Genomic DNA, 15,227 nt, shown 5'->3' with positions numbered 1-15,227 from the left:
GTAGCTTTGCCTGCATATAAGCTCCTTTCTGTGATACTCTGCCTCACCATGTACCCAGAACAGTAAAGTGATAGGACACAGCCGGGGGAACCTTCCTCCCGAAGCTCACCTGGGTGCTTTGTCACAGCCATGGACACACCAGCATTGCGGAAGAGTTTTTATTTTGATAAGTTCAGTAAAAAATTCTTGACCTGAAAACAACAAAAAGCTAATCTCCAAGGACAATGAAAATGACAGTGTCAGAAGCAGCCGCTCATGGTTGCCAGCAACAGGTTGGCAGCTGCCTTGTCATCCAGAATTGTTTGCATTTCGTGGCATCAGGGCTTGGTGGTGGCCCAATAGGGCCAATTTAGCACTAACTGTGGGGTCATCAAGCTCCTTTGAGAGAAAGGTGGCTAGAACCAGTGGTGGCTGGCACAGGCGCACCATCAAGCTGCCATAGCAACATCAGGAATACAAGAAACAGCACCAGAATGGCACCTGCAGTCACGGGTGGGGATGGGGGAGGGGGTTTGGAAGCTCAGGTCTCTAATGGTGCTGCACAGCACTCTGAGCAGTAGAGAAGCCAGAAAGTGTGATGCCCCATCCAGCTCAGGAGATGCCTTCATCTTACTCAGCCTTCAAACTGACTCAGCCAAGTCCAGCCAAGGTGAGGTTGAAACTCTTGAAGGCCAGTGTTAAGAAAAAGGAGCTTACAGCAGCCAAGGTTTCAATCCCATGGCCTTTAGAGAGAGCTACAAGAAAGGCACTCCTGAGCCAGAGGTTGAGGGAGTATGATCCCTGCCGTGGGGAGCACCAAAGCTTGGATGGAGGAGCTACAGAAGACTTGGCAGAGTAGAGGACTAAGCTGGTGGAAGAGATAGATAAGAGATCGGCATCATTGCTGGTGAAGGAGTTTGCTTGAGACCTGCAGGACCTCACTGAGGAGCACGCCATTAATTCCAAGGAGAGACTGGTCTTTAAGGACAAAAAGAGTAGTGCAGGAGGAGGAAGGTGTGCTGCAGGGGAACATGAGCCTGGCGGGTGAAAAGTTGGCCAAGAAGAACGTGGGGCTGTAGAAATAGCCCTAGCACCTGCTTTGTACCAAACCCCACCATACAAGTGATCTTCACACAGCAAAACCTTTGCTCTTTGGTAGCCAGATAAGATGGGAAATTGGAGAGGAACGGACTTGACACCTTCCATGTGAACTAGAGTGATACCACCAATGGTCTCATGAGAGAATTGGCAGAACTGGGTCAGCCTGCAACTGCAAGTTCAGCAGGGCCTCAGCTTCTCAGTATTTCACACTCAAGGAGATGGTGACCTTTAAGATGACTAAGCAGAAAGGGAAAAAAGTCCTCAGAGTGGTAGTGCTGGAAGATGACATATAGCCTCTTGAGCATTGACTCAAAAAAGGGACTTAGGTTCCATACTGCTGGGCAAAGGTCAGCACCAATTACCCAGAGTGGAGAGGTGGTCCTGGATAAAGAGGAGCCAGTATCTTGATGATGCTGGAGTAAAGAACATGAACATCAGCAAGGACGACAGAAGTGGAGCTCTGCTATCAGAGTCCCAGAGGTGCAGAAGGGGAAGGCAGTTAAAGCTGCAAAAGCGGTTGCGGATGGGTGGGAGAGGGACATTGGTTGTGGCACCTGCAATGACAACAGCATCAAGAAAGATGGTAGCACCAGCACTCGGGAGGCAGAGGCAGGCGGATCTCTGTGAGTTTGAGACCAGCCTGGTCTACAAGAGCTAGTTCCAGGATAGGCTCCAAAACCACAGAGAAACCTTGTCTCGAAAAACAAAAAAAAAAAAAAAGAAAGATGGTAGCAGAAGGGTCATCCTGAGAAGGGGGTCCTGGCAGACTTCTGCTGCACTCTATGAGGAATTCCCACCTATGATTTGTCTGGCAACCTGGAGGAACAGGAGCAGCTCCTGGATTTGAGTTCAAGGAGGGTCATATCCTTAGAATGCTTTCTAAATAAGTCAGGGAAAACTTGAGCTGGAGCATGGCCAGCCTGTATAAGCAGCAGCGAGTTCTCAACCTCCTCCACCATTCCTGGACAAGGAGCTTCTTGTGAAAAGGCTAGTCACAGCCCCATTGCTAGATAGCGCAGTACAGAGTATGGCCCCAGCACGTTGCCACTCCTAGCCATGTACAGCATTGGGAACAAGATCAATCAACATTAAGTACAGACAGTAAAAGGACTGCATGGCTTCATCTAAGACTTCAAGAAGGATGGCTATAAGTCTGATGTTAAGGTTGTGAACTTAGATGGCCTAGGCTAGAAACTCAAAGGAGGTTTTCCAGAAGCCATGCCACTGCTTAGGTAGGAAGGGCCTGGGCAAGGTAGACAGAGCAGTGAGCAAAGAGGCTTACCTGAAGATGAGCTCCCGCTGCACACCTCTGCAGTGTGACCTTGCTTAAGAGGCAAGAGGCCCACGCATTGTGCTCAATGACTGTGATAAGAACATTACCACCAAGCCGGGCAGTGGTGGCGCACGCCTTTAATCCCAGCACTTGGGAGGCAGAGGCAGGTGAATCTCTGTGAGTTCGAGACCAGCCTGGTCTACAAGAGCTAGTTCCAGGACAGGCTCCAAAGCCACAGAGAAACCCTGTCTTGAAAAAAAAGCCAAAAAAAAAAAAAAAAAAAAAGAACATTACCACCAAAGCCACCTCCCTTCTGATTCCCTCCCACCCTTAATGTTAAATAAAGTTCCCTCCTTGTTTAAAAAAAGCAGGTAAAAATAAATATGTTTACAAATTGTAGAAGTAATACAAAAGAGGCTGAAATTTCCAATGAGGAAAACTCAAAATGAGTCTCATTGTATAAAGGCTCTTCCCTTGCAAGAAACAGGGATACAGCTGTAGACCCAGTTTAGTTTTGCTGCTGAAAAACTTACAAAATAAATTAGAAAATCCAGTCGAGGTCAAATGTTGTAAGCTCACTACTGTACCTGCATCTTTAATCTGAGGAACGTTGACCACAGTGCAAGGCAGAGGAGATGGTAGGACAAGCAGTGTTCATCCGGAGTCCACTGTCCTGTGCTAACCTTCAAGTAAAAGCTGAAGAGAAACACGCCTTGTGGGTGACTGACCGGATTGCCTCCATTGCAAAAAAGCCCAGAGCAACGGCCTTTAACAAATGGCTGCCACTTCCCAGCCACCATTGGTTAGGCTTGACATCAGTCAGCAATTTTGGAAACTTGAGGTCTGTGTGCTGTGGCAACTGTTAGCTACATCTGGAAAACCCTTGCGTTCATGAGAGGAAGGGAAATGCCAGGGTTTGCCCATCTGTGGTTCCGATTGCACTTCATTCCTTTGTAGGAAGCACCTGTGTGCACTGCTTTCCACCTTAGTGTTGGTTCTCAGGGGTTAGCTGGCCCCTCTGAGAACAAATGTTTGGAACAAGTATAAGCACCCCTAAAGTCAAAGGCTTAGTCACGCTCCCAGGTTTTAGATACAAAAGCCGAATCTGCTCTTGATTTCAAAACGATAAAAAAAAGCTTCTCATCGCTCCCTAAAAGAAGCAGGAAAATCAAGCAGCTCAGAGTGGTGAGAGGTCTGAAGATTGTTGGACCAGTTCCAGCTCCTAGTTTGGTTTCCAGACTGAAGAGCAAACAGAGTATCCACTACCTGGCCATAGGATTCCTTGGAGAAGCCACTGAGGAGAATGGATTGTCTTAAAGTTGACCAACTTGGATTTGAGGGTTCGTTTGGACAACACCAGAAAGCTTTCCACTGGGGATGATTGTCGAGAACGGTTATCTAAAAGTCACACATGCCAACCAGCTGCCACGTTATTGACCAGTTCCGAGATGAAAAACTGTGCGATCAGCAATGGTATTCTTCCCATGCATGTAGGGGCAGCCTTGTAAGTCTTGTAAGAGTTTGTTCTCTACCACGTGAAGAAGTTTCCCCGTGAAAATGAAGAGGTAACTGCTGCTCCCCCCACTAGAAAATCACAACCAAGAACAACTATGTGCCTTTGAAGGGAATGAAATATCAAGCAAGATGTCTGGCCTCAGATCAGAGCTGAATTTGAGAGGAATTCAGGTATGAATGAGCCAAAATAGTAACTAAGACTTCTCTGAACACATTGGGTTTTGAGCTTCCTGGTAGATTTGCTCATATAATCTCTTGACAATTTTGAAACCCTTGTAAAGTCTGAGCAGTTTCCAATTGGAACACATTCAGTCCAAGGCTTCTGTGGTTTTTTAGCACCCCGACAATTTGTCTGTCCATCCTGTCAAATTATTTTTGTAAGAGTTGGGAGCTCAAGTAGCCCAACCTGGCCTTGTACCTCTGATCTCTTACATCTACCTTCCAAGTGCTGGGACTGCACCCATGACCAAACTCTCCTTTATAATATGCACAAACACCACCAAACGTAGTACTTAACCCCTGGGGGCTTGGCTTATCCCTGGGATGTTTTGATGTGGAGTGGAGTATATTACATAGAGTGAGATGTGGAGTATATTACATAGAGCACCATTTCTTAGACCCTGTTTTCTGATCAAAGATCAGGCTTCCCAGCCTTGTTATCTCAGGCACAATCGTAATGCATTGATGGCTAATTAGAGGTTGGGGAAGGGGATACTAGCTGGCCAGACTTGATGGGAACTTCTCTTATCCCTCATGTTCAAATAGGGTAGGAGGACATTTTCCTAAAGTCTGTCATTGCTTGCTTCTGTACTAGAAGTTGTCACAGGATGGAAGTTAGCACTTGGTTTAGCACATTTCTGGGCTCTCTGTAGTTAACAGAAGGAAGTAAAATCTTCTCAGAGGTCACTGCCTGTGCAAGGGCAAGCAGACCTAGCCTGAGAACAGGCAAGTCCATCTGCCCTGCGCCTGAACTTCGAGAGTTCTGAGAGTGCTGAGCTTCGAGAGCAGAGAGCTCCGCAGGCCACACCGCAGTCACAGTTCTTTGCATTTCAGATTTGTCCTTTTGGCCATGAGACTAGAACACAACACTCCCTGCGCCCTCCCACCCTGTCTTTTCCATTCCCTCCCCTCCCTTACCCATTGCACTTGTCCCACTTTACTTAGGGGTTAGATCACACCTCAGCAAAAGCCAGACTGTACTGCTCTGGCTTCTTCCCACACCTCCGGGCAATAATGGCCAGATACAGCATGAGGAGGGCCACCCAGTAGCAGCCGTACAGGATGGCCCCGGAGACTAGGAAGGCTAGCTCAGTCTCACTGAACAGGTCCTGGCAATAAGCTGTGTATGCTAAGCCACCTAAAAGAACAGCTACCCAGATGGACACAGGGATTAGGCCAATGAAGTTCACTACAATGGTTTTTCGGCCAGAAGTGCCCCAGCCAGACTTGTTGATGGTAGCAATGGCAAAGATCTTGGCTGGCAGGAGGCTGGACATATAGAGAAGGGAGTAGAGAGACATGAAGATCATCTCTGCATTGCCTCGAAGGAAGCAGGCATAGGTAGCCTTAATAATGCCCACCAGCTGCACCGTCAGCAGGAAGAGGAGAATGTTCCAGACGCGACCACGGTAGAAAAGTTGTATGACTGTGGCAATGAGGAAGAACGGGAAGAAGCCTGTGACCACTGATTCGTAGGTCATCCAGAGGTGGTGCTTATGGAACCACAGAGAGTTATAGAGCCATTCCCGGAAGTAGGACTTGCTCCAGCGGGTCTGCTGGTTGAGCCATCTGAGGTACTTAGTGGGGGTCTCTGTGAGGCACTTAGAGCGTGCTGTATACTTGGTCCGGTAGCCAAGACTCAGGACTCGGTTGGTAAGGTGCCGATCATCCCCAAAGCTGCACTTGCTGCCTAGGAACTTCTGGTGGTACCAGTCCTCCAGGAACTGCTGGAGGAGGCTGTTTCGGTACATGCCCAAAGGCCCACTGATACACTGCACACAGCCAAAGTAGGACTGGCAGGCCCGCTCCACATTGAAGGCCATCCAGTACCTCACACTGCTCAGGAAGGAGATCCATGAATCATACTTGTTGAGGATCTGTAAGGGGACAGAGATGCTGTGTTCATCTGAGGCCTTTCCACCCTGAGTTCTACAGCCTACTGCTCACAATCCTGGATGTTAGCTGTGAACTTACTAGAACTGAAGAATCCGAAACTCGGAGTGGTCATATAGAGCCTAACTCTCCAGCCCCAGCCACCTTTACACCTGCACTGACTCCCAGTTAAGATGATCCAGGAGTCAGTGCCTGGTCTTAGAGAGGCTTTAGTGGTTGGAAAGCCCTTAAGGTGACATGACATTGCCTGCAGTGTCCTCTGGCAGAAGACCTGGCTCCGTGTGCTTAACATGCCCCCTACAGCTCTTTAGCCTGCGTTCCCTAGAACATGGGCTTTTCAAGGAACTAACTTGGGAGCTATCTGCTATACTATCAGTCCAAAAGGAAGTTATTTCTGATACCTGCAGTATCCAGATCCTATGTCCTTCCAAATACATGAGCTTTCAAAAAAATTTTATTTTGTGTGTGAATGTTTCCTACATGTATGTCTATTCACCAATGGCATGTGTGCCTGTGGAGGCCAGAAGAGGGCATCAGATCCCCTAGAACTGCAGTCAGGATGTTCTGAGCCATCAAGTAGATGCTGGTGATCGAACCTGGGCCCTTTGCAAGAGCAGCAGTGATCTTAATAGATGAGCCATCTCTCCAGCCCCCTTCTTCAAATTTTCTAATGCTCCCCTCGCCTTACTCATGTTCAGTAAGAGCAGGAAATGAGTTGGGCAGTCAGTGAAGTGAGCCCTGAAAGACCACACAAACTATCAGGGAAACTGCTCCCCAGATGCTAGGAAGTCCAGAGATTCATTTCCCAGGCATATCCCACTGGGCTTGTAAACCGGAAAGGCCAGCCCCAACCCCCAGGAACTCTTGGTTACTTCTTACTTGGACATCTCCTCCGACACCCCCTACTTGAGGATCTTCTTCCAAGACTCGGAGCATCTCAATGGTGCAGGCTGGGTCCAGCACGGTGTCAGAGTCACACACCTGTAGGGAAGTGCGTGGTCAGCGCCGCCGGCCTGTGTAAGTACCCTCCTGCCTCTGGGGGCTGCTCCTGCCTGAGGAGCTTGACCCCTCTCCCATTCACTTCCAGCAAGCTTCCCTATGCTAGGTTGAAAGGGGGAAGGGAAAGCAAAGGGAAGTAAGGAAATGGACAGCTAACAGTTCAGGTACTACGAGGGGAAGGAGAGTGTCCCGGATGATGATGTCAGGCTACTGCTGAGATGCTCTCATCGGTAGTTTGCCTACAGTGTTCTCCTGCTGAACCTACAGGGATAAGAATGAGTCTACCTGCCCAAAAGCCCCTCCATGAGACGAAGCTGCTGCTGCCCAAACCTTCTGTGCTTGGAATCTTGGTCAAGTCTTTATTTATTTATTTATTTATTTATTTATTTATTTATTTTTGGTTTTTCGAGACAGGGTTTCTCTGTGGTTTTGGAGCCTGTCCTGGAACTAGCTCTTGTAGACCAGGCTGGTCTCGAACTCACAGAGATCCGCCTGCCTCTGCCTCCCAAGTGCTGGGATTAAAGGCGTGCACCACCACCGCCCGGCCTTGGTCAAGTCTTTATGACAGGCCAACAGCTCCTCTTATCTGACCTACTCCAAATAAACCCGGAAGCTGGCAGCAGTTGCCAGCAGTCACACCCTGCTTCGTATCGCTGTTAGTTGCACCTGAGCTCTGGGAACATGTACCATGGTGGCTGGCTTCCTGCCTGCCTTCTTTCCTTCCTTTCATTTTGAGACAGTCTATATAGCCAGGGCTGTGCTGAAGCGCTATGTAGATCAGAAAGGCCTTGAATGCAGAGATCTGCCCGCTTCTGCCTCCCAATTGCTGGGACTGAAGTTGTGAGCCACCATGACCAGCCTTTTCTGTATGCTTTTTGAAGTTACTGAGATGGTCCTGGCATTCCACTGGGCAGATAAATTGGGTTTACTAACCACTGACTGGGCTCAATGGTCACTGTTCTCCGAGCAGATAAACTCAAATCCCTTAGAAGCTTTTACTAAAGCTGCTGGCACAAGGCCCTTAATTAAATTTCCAGAACCAAGAAGAAATGAGGCTGCCTCTGACACCCCAGCCTTCCTCATTCTCTTCACATTAGAATACAAGGTGGCACAAACAAGCAGCAGAATGCTAAAGGGGGAGTGTATAGCCATCAGCACCAATTCTGCTTTCTCTGTCCTACCACCAGACTTCCTTCCATCCTGGAGCTGGGAAAGGTCCCATCTAGACTCCCAGAGCCACCGCCTCAATTTAACGGTCAACTGCTCAATGCTGCTGGTCTTGACTCAGTGACTTTCTCTCTCTCTCTCTCTCTCTCTCTCTCTCTCCCTCCCTCCCTCCTTCCTTCCCTTTCTTTTTGTTTCTGTTTTTTGAGATGGGGTTTCTCTGTAGCTTTGGGGCCTGTCCTGGAACTAGCTCTTGTAGACCAGGCTGGCCTTGAACTTACAGAGATCTGCCTCCCTCTGGCTCCTGAGTGCTGGGATTAAAGGCGTGCGCCACCACCACCTGGCTTCAGTAATCATTTCAAACCCATTCTCCGTGCTGTTTTGCTTCATCCACTCCAAGAAGGTCCTAACTATGCAGTTAGGGAAGGAAGAGTAACGTCTGCCTGGGTCTCCCCTGGCTGGGAAAGGTTTGTTTTTTCCCCACAGAGGAACAGACACATCTTTAGCAGGACTGTTGGAAGGGTGGCTGAAGCCCAGCAAACGTGCACTGGCTATAACCAGGGCTGCCTTAGGTTGTGGCTCAGGACCATGAAGAGTAGAGCATGGCTTTAGTGGGAGACTGAAGGTCCACCAGAGCACAGGTGATGAAGACAGGCAAAGCCGGTTTGGTCGGCTCCTATGCTTCAGGGAATGGCCAATAAAGTTATTGTTGCCTGAGCAGTTATCAAGACAAAGGGCTTTTTCCTGTGCTTCTGGGTTCTAAGAAAAGTTTAACAAAGACCCCAAGTTCCCAGGTAAACTGCAGAGTCAACAGCCTTCTAGACACATCCCTGCTTACATACTTGGGTCCATGGATTTAGGAAAAGACAAACAAGTCAACTATTATACAAGGATAACGTTAAAAAACGGGGGTGGGGGAGTGGGGCTGGAGAGTTGGCTCAGCAGCTAAGAGCATTGGCTGCTCTTCCAGAGGACCCAGATTCGATTCCCAGTGCTATAGCTGCCTATAGCTACAGTCCTAGGGAATCAAATTCCCTCTCCTGGCTTCCATGAACACCAACCACAAATGGTGCACAGACATAATATGCAGGCAAAATATCCGTACATATGAAATAAAAACAATCTTTAAAACAAAGTAGGGCTGGGCAGTGGCAGTTGTACTACTCCTTTAATCCCAGCACTGGGAGGCAGAGGCAGGCGGATCTCTGTGAGTTCAAGTCTAGCCTGGTCTACAAAGCAAGTTCTAGGACAGCCATGCATACAAAGAAACCCTGTCTTGGGGAGAAACACACACACAAGCTAACTTTATACTATCGAACACTTCATAGTATTCAGGGACTGAACATGATGCCAACGAGATGGACTCGGGACACCGTGGCTTCCAAACAGCCACTATTCTCTCAGTGTTTGTAAACAGATGGCAGAACCCTTGGCAAGTGTAGAAGTCACAAGAGGCTGTGAGGAATTCTGGACCAGAACCTGGGCAACTGAGTTGTCTGTTTCTAGTTGGTACTGAAATGTGTACTTTTAATATTTTTTGCTCTCTCTAGTGTGTATTTGAAATTTTAAGCTATGCAAACCTTGCCAGTCTAATAGAATTCTGGTGCCAGCAACCACTTGATCAGGATCTGGGAAGGGTCTGTTTGAGTTCCAGCCCTGCCAACACTGGAAAAAGGAAGTTGGCCATTCATATGCCTGCGTCCCTCCAGCTGTCAGACACGAATTCAACACTAGGAAGAACAGGACTTTGTGGCCCTAATGCAAACAACGCTGAGTGGTGTTTAGCAGAACCCTTTTATTCATTATACTTTAAGATTTATTTTTATATCATTTGATGGTGTACACCTTTAATCCCTGCCAGCACTCAGGAGGGAGAGGCGGGTGGATCTCTGTGAGTTCAAAGCCAGCCTTGTCTACAGAGCTTGTCCCATACAGCCAAAAAACCAAAAAGAAAAAAAAATTATTGTGTGTGTATGAGTGTTTTGTCTACATGTAAGTCTGCATCATGTGCATGCATTACCTACAAAGGCCATAAGAGGGTGTCAGATACTCTGGAACTAAAGTTAGAGAGGTTGTTAGCTGCTGCGTGGGTTCTAGGAACGGAAAGTGGGTCAGCCAGAACAGCCAGCCAGCGCTCTTAACTGCTAAGCTATCTCTCTAGTTCCCTCTTCAAACTTCCTTATGGTATTTGGTCACCCTATTGCCTGGAGTGAGCCAAGGGCTAAAAGCAGGCCGTGGATAGACTGCCGGGCTCGCATGGTCTGTGTTTGACCTAAGCAAGTTATCCTCTAAACTTCTGTTCGCCTTTCTGTGAACCCAGAAAGAGCAGCACTGACCTACAGAGCTATTATAAGGGTTAAAAGAATGGATATATTTGAAGCAGCCCCAATAGTGCTTGTTATGAAGTCAGTGCTGTGTACCCTTTTGCTGCTGTTATTATGGGGACTCCAGTTCAAAAGTGTGCCCAGTTACCAAGAGAACCACAGCCCAGGTTTGGACAACCCAGGGTTTCCTCAGAACTGTTATGCCTTGTTTATGGGCAAGGAGGGGTGGCAGCAGCAGATTTAAGTTGCTCAAGGAGAGAGTATGTGCCAGTGTGCACACACTTCTAGGGAGGCAGCCTTACCTGGATGTAGTCCACTGAGTTGCCAAGGGCCTTGAAGGCTGTGTACATGACTTCACGCTTTCCTCCCCACTTCTGCATGATACATGAGAAGGTGCTGGCCCACACCACGGCTCGCACACGCTCCATGCCTTCCTGTAGGCTGGCCTCTGTTTCTCCTTCACCCGCCTCATGGAAATTGCTACGCCATACAAAGAAGCCAGCTTGCTCAGTGCCACCCAGAACCTCGTGGAAGATGTCCAACATGTAGGCATCTTCCTGGCGATTGCCATCCACTACCATGACCACCTTGAGGTTTGGAAAGGCGATGCGCTGAGCTGAACGCAGGCACTTGCGCAAGTACTCAGGGTCCTCTTGGTAGGCAGCAATGCAGAGTGCCACCGAACGTCGCCTCTGAGAGCAATGTAGCTTCAGTGGGCGCTCTGCCCTGCGCATGCGACGGTGCTCCAGGAAGGCAAACAGGCTCTGGATGAGCAAATGTAGACCCAGGATGGCACCGTAGAGGCCAAAGGACAGGTAGTGCTTTTCTGTGTGGATAAACTGGTAGCCTGTCACGTAGGCTGCCAGGATGCCCCCTAGCACCACCAGGGCAAACAGACTGGTGCCCACCACACGCAGGGCCGTAGTCAGCTGAACCGGCATCTGGGAACAGAAGGGATAGTGGGGTCAGGCAGGGGAGCAGTCTCAGAGGAGCATTCTCAGAGATAGGCCCAGAACAAGAAACAACCCACTAATAAAAAACATTGTCACCTCATTCAACTTGACCAAGGCCACATGGAAACTCAGAAGCTAGATTGCTGGGGTTCAAGTCCCAGTTCTGCCATTTCTACCTGCCCAGCCCACTCCCTCTTTAGCTGTGTGACTGTAAAATGTGTCCTACTCCTAACCTCACAGCATGTTCCAGGAGCAAACAGGTGACAGGTAAGGGAATTAGAGTAGCATTGACCGTAGCTAAACCAAAGGCTAGTTAGTCCCTGGGATGTGGGAGAACTTCAGCAGAGACGCTGGGCACAGAGGAGACAGGCATCATGGGAGAAGAGGGGTCAGGTGTCAGCCATGGCCTATAGCCGTCACCTCTAATGAGCGAGTGCAGTCTAGGGGGAAACTGTTCCTCTGTAACAGCAAAAACCCACGGAGAAAGCAGGAACACGAAGAGGTGTGAGGTAGATAGACACAAATCATTTCCCTTTTCCACTGCTAGTCCCTAAGAACTGCCTGGTGTTTGCTTTCACTTTTTCCTTTCCTTGAGAGGCAGGAGAGAAGGCCAGAGGGGTAACTGACCGGGGTGGGGGTGGGGGGTGGGGAGTGTCAGAGTTGGGGTATGGACAGCCCTCCTACAAGTCCAGCACGGAGAGCCAGAGGGAACCGCTGCAGGCACTGCAGAGATGGCTGCTGGGGACTCTCACCTACTTGGTCCTAGTGCCCTGGTAGGCTCCCCTGCCCAGCCAGTCAGGCAAACAATGCAGGTTTCCGTTGGTAACTAAGTTGGGGTTCCTAGCACCTGCCCCGTTGGGAACAGCTATGCATTAAGGAAAGGAGCCCAGGACTTGGCAGCAGAGACCAAGGGTTGGACAAACTCCACTGCCTCCTGGTTACCTGACCTTGCCCAAAGATTTAGTGTCCCTGTTCCCGGGAGTGGTGCTAATGATTCCTTGCCTCTCAGATCATTTTCGCAGAAAATGGATGTACATTAGCCCTCGAGGGAGAGGGTATGAAACAGAGGGGTAAGGAGAGTTTGCCCTCCCCTCCTGTGGCTGCTACCTGTCCCATCCGGAGAATCCGTCTCCACCTTGTCTCAGACAATGACCCTCTCACTTCCAGGCCTGCTTCAACTCTGATCTCCCTGAAACTGGGCCCCATCCCAACAGGAACAGACTTTGCTGCCAAGGACTCCCCTCACATAGGATGGGTGAGGAACAGGCAGTCACTGCTTCAGTCTGCACAAGCATTCTTCCAGCCGCGTACATCTGAAAGGGCGCTAGGCAGCTTGGCCTCTCTGGGAAGCCTGGCCTCTGGGGCTCAACGCTCCACCAGCCCCAGGAGCCACTGCGTGATTCCTCTGTAGGACCCCCAGCTCTCCCTGCACACACCCAGCCCAGGACGCCCCAGGCTTACGTTCCCTGCCTGTCCCCCTCTGGCTGACGCATGGTGTGTGTGGGGGGGCGCTGCGGGCCCTACGGCTTGCCTTGTTCTGGGAAGGGACAGGAGGTGCCCTGGCTAGCCCAGCAACCTGCGCCCTGGCGCCCCGCCTCGGTGCAGTTCCGGAGGCTATCCGGTCAGGTCCAAGGCAGCTAGCGAAGCTCTCGCCACGCTCCTCACCCGGCTTGAGCTTCGCCCGCCTGGCTAAAGACACACGGCCACACCCACGTGCCGATTTCCACGATCCAGAGAAGGAACGGAAAATCCAAGAAATAACAGCTAAATCAGGCCCTACTCATTTTCCCAGGGCCCCAGGTACCTTGGCGAAAGAGTGTCTGCAAACAAAGGCGACATCCCGGCTGTTGCCAGTCCCCTCCATCCGCGGGCCGGACCCCTCCCCCTCAGGAATTAAGAGGCACTACCTTTGTACCCACCTCCCCACAGAAGACCGAAGAAGGTTCTGCAGCCAGATACCCTATGTGCAATCAGGTTCTGACGCGGGCTCTGGTTGAGGTCCCCTGCCTAGACAGGGGGCTGTATTTCCCTAAGCCAGTAGACGAGAGTGTGATCTTATATCCTGGGCCGCTTCCCCCAACCCCTCAAAAAGAGATCCAGGAAAGCCCGGCCCAGGCTAGCTACAGCGCACTCGGGTTCAAGGGCAGGAGGCTAGAACGCTTTACAAGATCGATGTGCCGTGTGACAACGGAAGGAAAGAAATAAAACCTCCAGGCAAGGACGCACACCTCCCTATCCAGCCGGGAAACTTTGAGGGTCTGCAAGGTTCGCAGCGCCTTTTTCTCTGACAGGTGCGCCCTGCAGTCGGGCCCACGCGCACCGGTATGGAAACTTGTACTGGCGGCTGCGGCTCCTCCGCCCGCGCCTAGGCGCCCTCGGACCCCTCTGAGCCGGCAAGGAGTGAGAGCTCATCTCAAAGACACGTGCTGTGGGGACCAGATCGCTGGAAATCTTGGTGTCCCCGCAGGTGCGAAGCCCCTGCGGGCGTGAGTGGGGGGAGGGGCACTCTAGCCTTGCGCCCCGCACCACAGTGTCGTTCCCCCCCCCCCCCGCCTCCTAATTCATTCACAAAACACGAGCCGCAAGGGAGGAAGGGAGAGAGGTTGCAGGAGCCCAGGATGTTGGAAGAAAGGGAGTAGAGATCGGTGGGGAACCGGCTGCATGGACCGCTGCCGGGAAGCCGAAAACGGACGCAGCCCTGACCACCCAGAGCCCTGGGGTCCCCAGGGCGCGGCAAGAGGCGCCGGAGGGGCAGTCCCGTATGGCCCGCCCCTTGGATGCGCTCACCGTGCCGCCGGCTGCCCGCGCTCCGGTACTCAGCAGGGCCGCGGCGGCTCCATGCCCCTCCTCCGGCTCCCGCCGCCGCCGTGCGCTGCCTCCACGGTGCTGCCGCGCACTCCGACTGATGATCGCCGGCCCAGCCAAGCAGCCTTTAAGTATTGCGCGCGACCGCCCTCCTCCTCCCCGGGACGGGAAAGTTGACAAGAGTGGCAGGGCTCCCGGAGCCCGCGAGCGCACCCGATTCCCGGTCACCGGCTGCTGCTCTCCAGACCCGGGGTCCGTCATGGACGCAGCCCCTCCGGCTCGAGAGTTGCAGCCTCTGCGCCCCCTGGAAAACTAGGGACCCCCAGTGCAGCCCAAGGCTCTGCTACTCCGCACAGACCTCTGGGCCAGTAGCCTTGGAAAGGCGGCCATTGTCCCCAGCCTAGAACCTGAAGCTTCGTTAACTTTCCAGACGACCCATAGGGACCTCCAAAACCGTTCCAATCCATCCCCGCCCCCACACCCGTTTCCCAAAGTCTGAAAACCTACTCACCCTGCAAGCCGGCCAGCCCAGAGTATCTTTCCCCGACTTCTGCACCGCTATGTGAGGGGACTCCCTAAAACCAATGCTCTTCTGGAACCTTCCCGGTGGCAAGAGAGAGGAACAGAAGAGAAAAATTGTCAAGTAGAAAGAGGCTGGTCAAAGAAGGTGTTAGCAGTCGTGACAAGCTGAGCTTTGAATTCCGCAGCGGGGCGCTGATATTAAGGCTGTTTGCAAAAGCTGCAGATTGGTCTAGCAGGAACATAGGAGATTCCAGTCTTAAAGCCCAGGCAGGTCTTCCTCCCCACTTTCACAGCTTTATTTCCGACATCCCGACCTCTTAAGTTTCCACCTGACAGCCTCGCTCGTACTTTCCAGGTCCCTGAGCTGGGTGAGGTGAGGTGGAGAGGGGGTTCAAGAGAGGAGGGTGCTGTTAGTAGAGGTTTAGAGCCAGCTGGAGACCTTGATCTTTTACATCCCGGAAAATCTTGAAGAGAAATGAT

At 51.1% G+C, this 15,227-nt stretch overlaps 1 protein-coding gene across 2 annotated transcripts; it reads right to left on the bottom strand.

The window, feature by feature from the left end:
* Positions 1-5,012: 5,012 nt before the first annotated feature.
* On the bottom strand, positions 5,013-14,828 carry Has3 (hyaluronan synthase 3). 2 transcript variants are annotated; one of them, XM_057754405.1, is made up of 4 exons: positions 14,737-14,828; positions 10,770-11,408; positions 6,860-6,961; positions 5,013-5,964 (listed from the first exon to the last, which is right to left on the bottom strand). In XM_057754405.1, the coding sequence occupies exons 2-4, from the start codon at positions 11,406-11,408 to the stop codon at positions 5,041-5,043; spliced, it is 1,665 nt and encodes a 554-aa protein (XP_057610388.1). In that variant the 5' UTR covers positions 14,737-14,828; the 3' UTR covers positions 5,013-5,040. The 2 variants fall into 2 exon arrangements, with proteins under 2 accessions (XP_057610388.1, XP_057610389.1); XM_057754406.1 differs by lacking the exon at positions 14,737-14,828 and adding an exon at positions 14,208-14,297.
* Between the last annotated feature and the right edge of the window lie 399 nt (positions 14,829-15,227).

Source organism: Chionomys nivalis, chromosome 21, assembly GCF_950005125.1.
Source record: "Chionomys nivalis chromosome 21, mChiNiv1.1, whole genome shotgun sequence".
NCBI classification, from domain to species: Eukaryota; Metazoa; Chordata; class Mammalia; order Rodentia; family Cricetidae; genus Chionomys; species Chionomys nivalis.
Note: the sequence above shows the minus strand (reverse complement) of the source record. Positions and strands in the feature narration are given on the sequence as shown.

Excerpts from the sequence above, each read along its gene's own strand:
- Has3 (XM_057754405.1), bottom strand. The coding sequence starts at position 11,408 with ATGCCGGTTCAGCTGACTACGGCCCTGCGTGTGGTGGGCACCAGTCTG. Across the intron at positions 6,962-10,769 it reads ACTCAGTGGACTACATCCAG|GTGTGTGACTCTGACACCGT; the intron begins GTAAGGCTGCCT and ends ACTTCCCTACAG. Across the intron at positions 5,965-6,859 it reads GTGTCGGAGGAGATGTCCAA|ATCCTCAACAAGTATGATTC; the intron begins GTAAGAAGTAAC and ends GTCCCCTTACAG.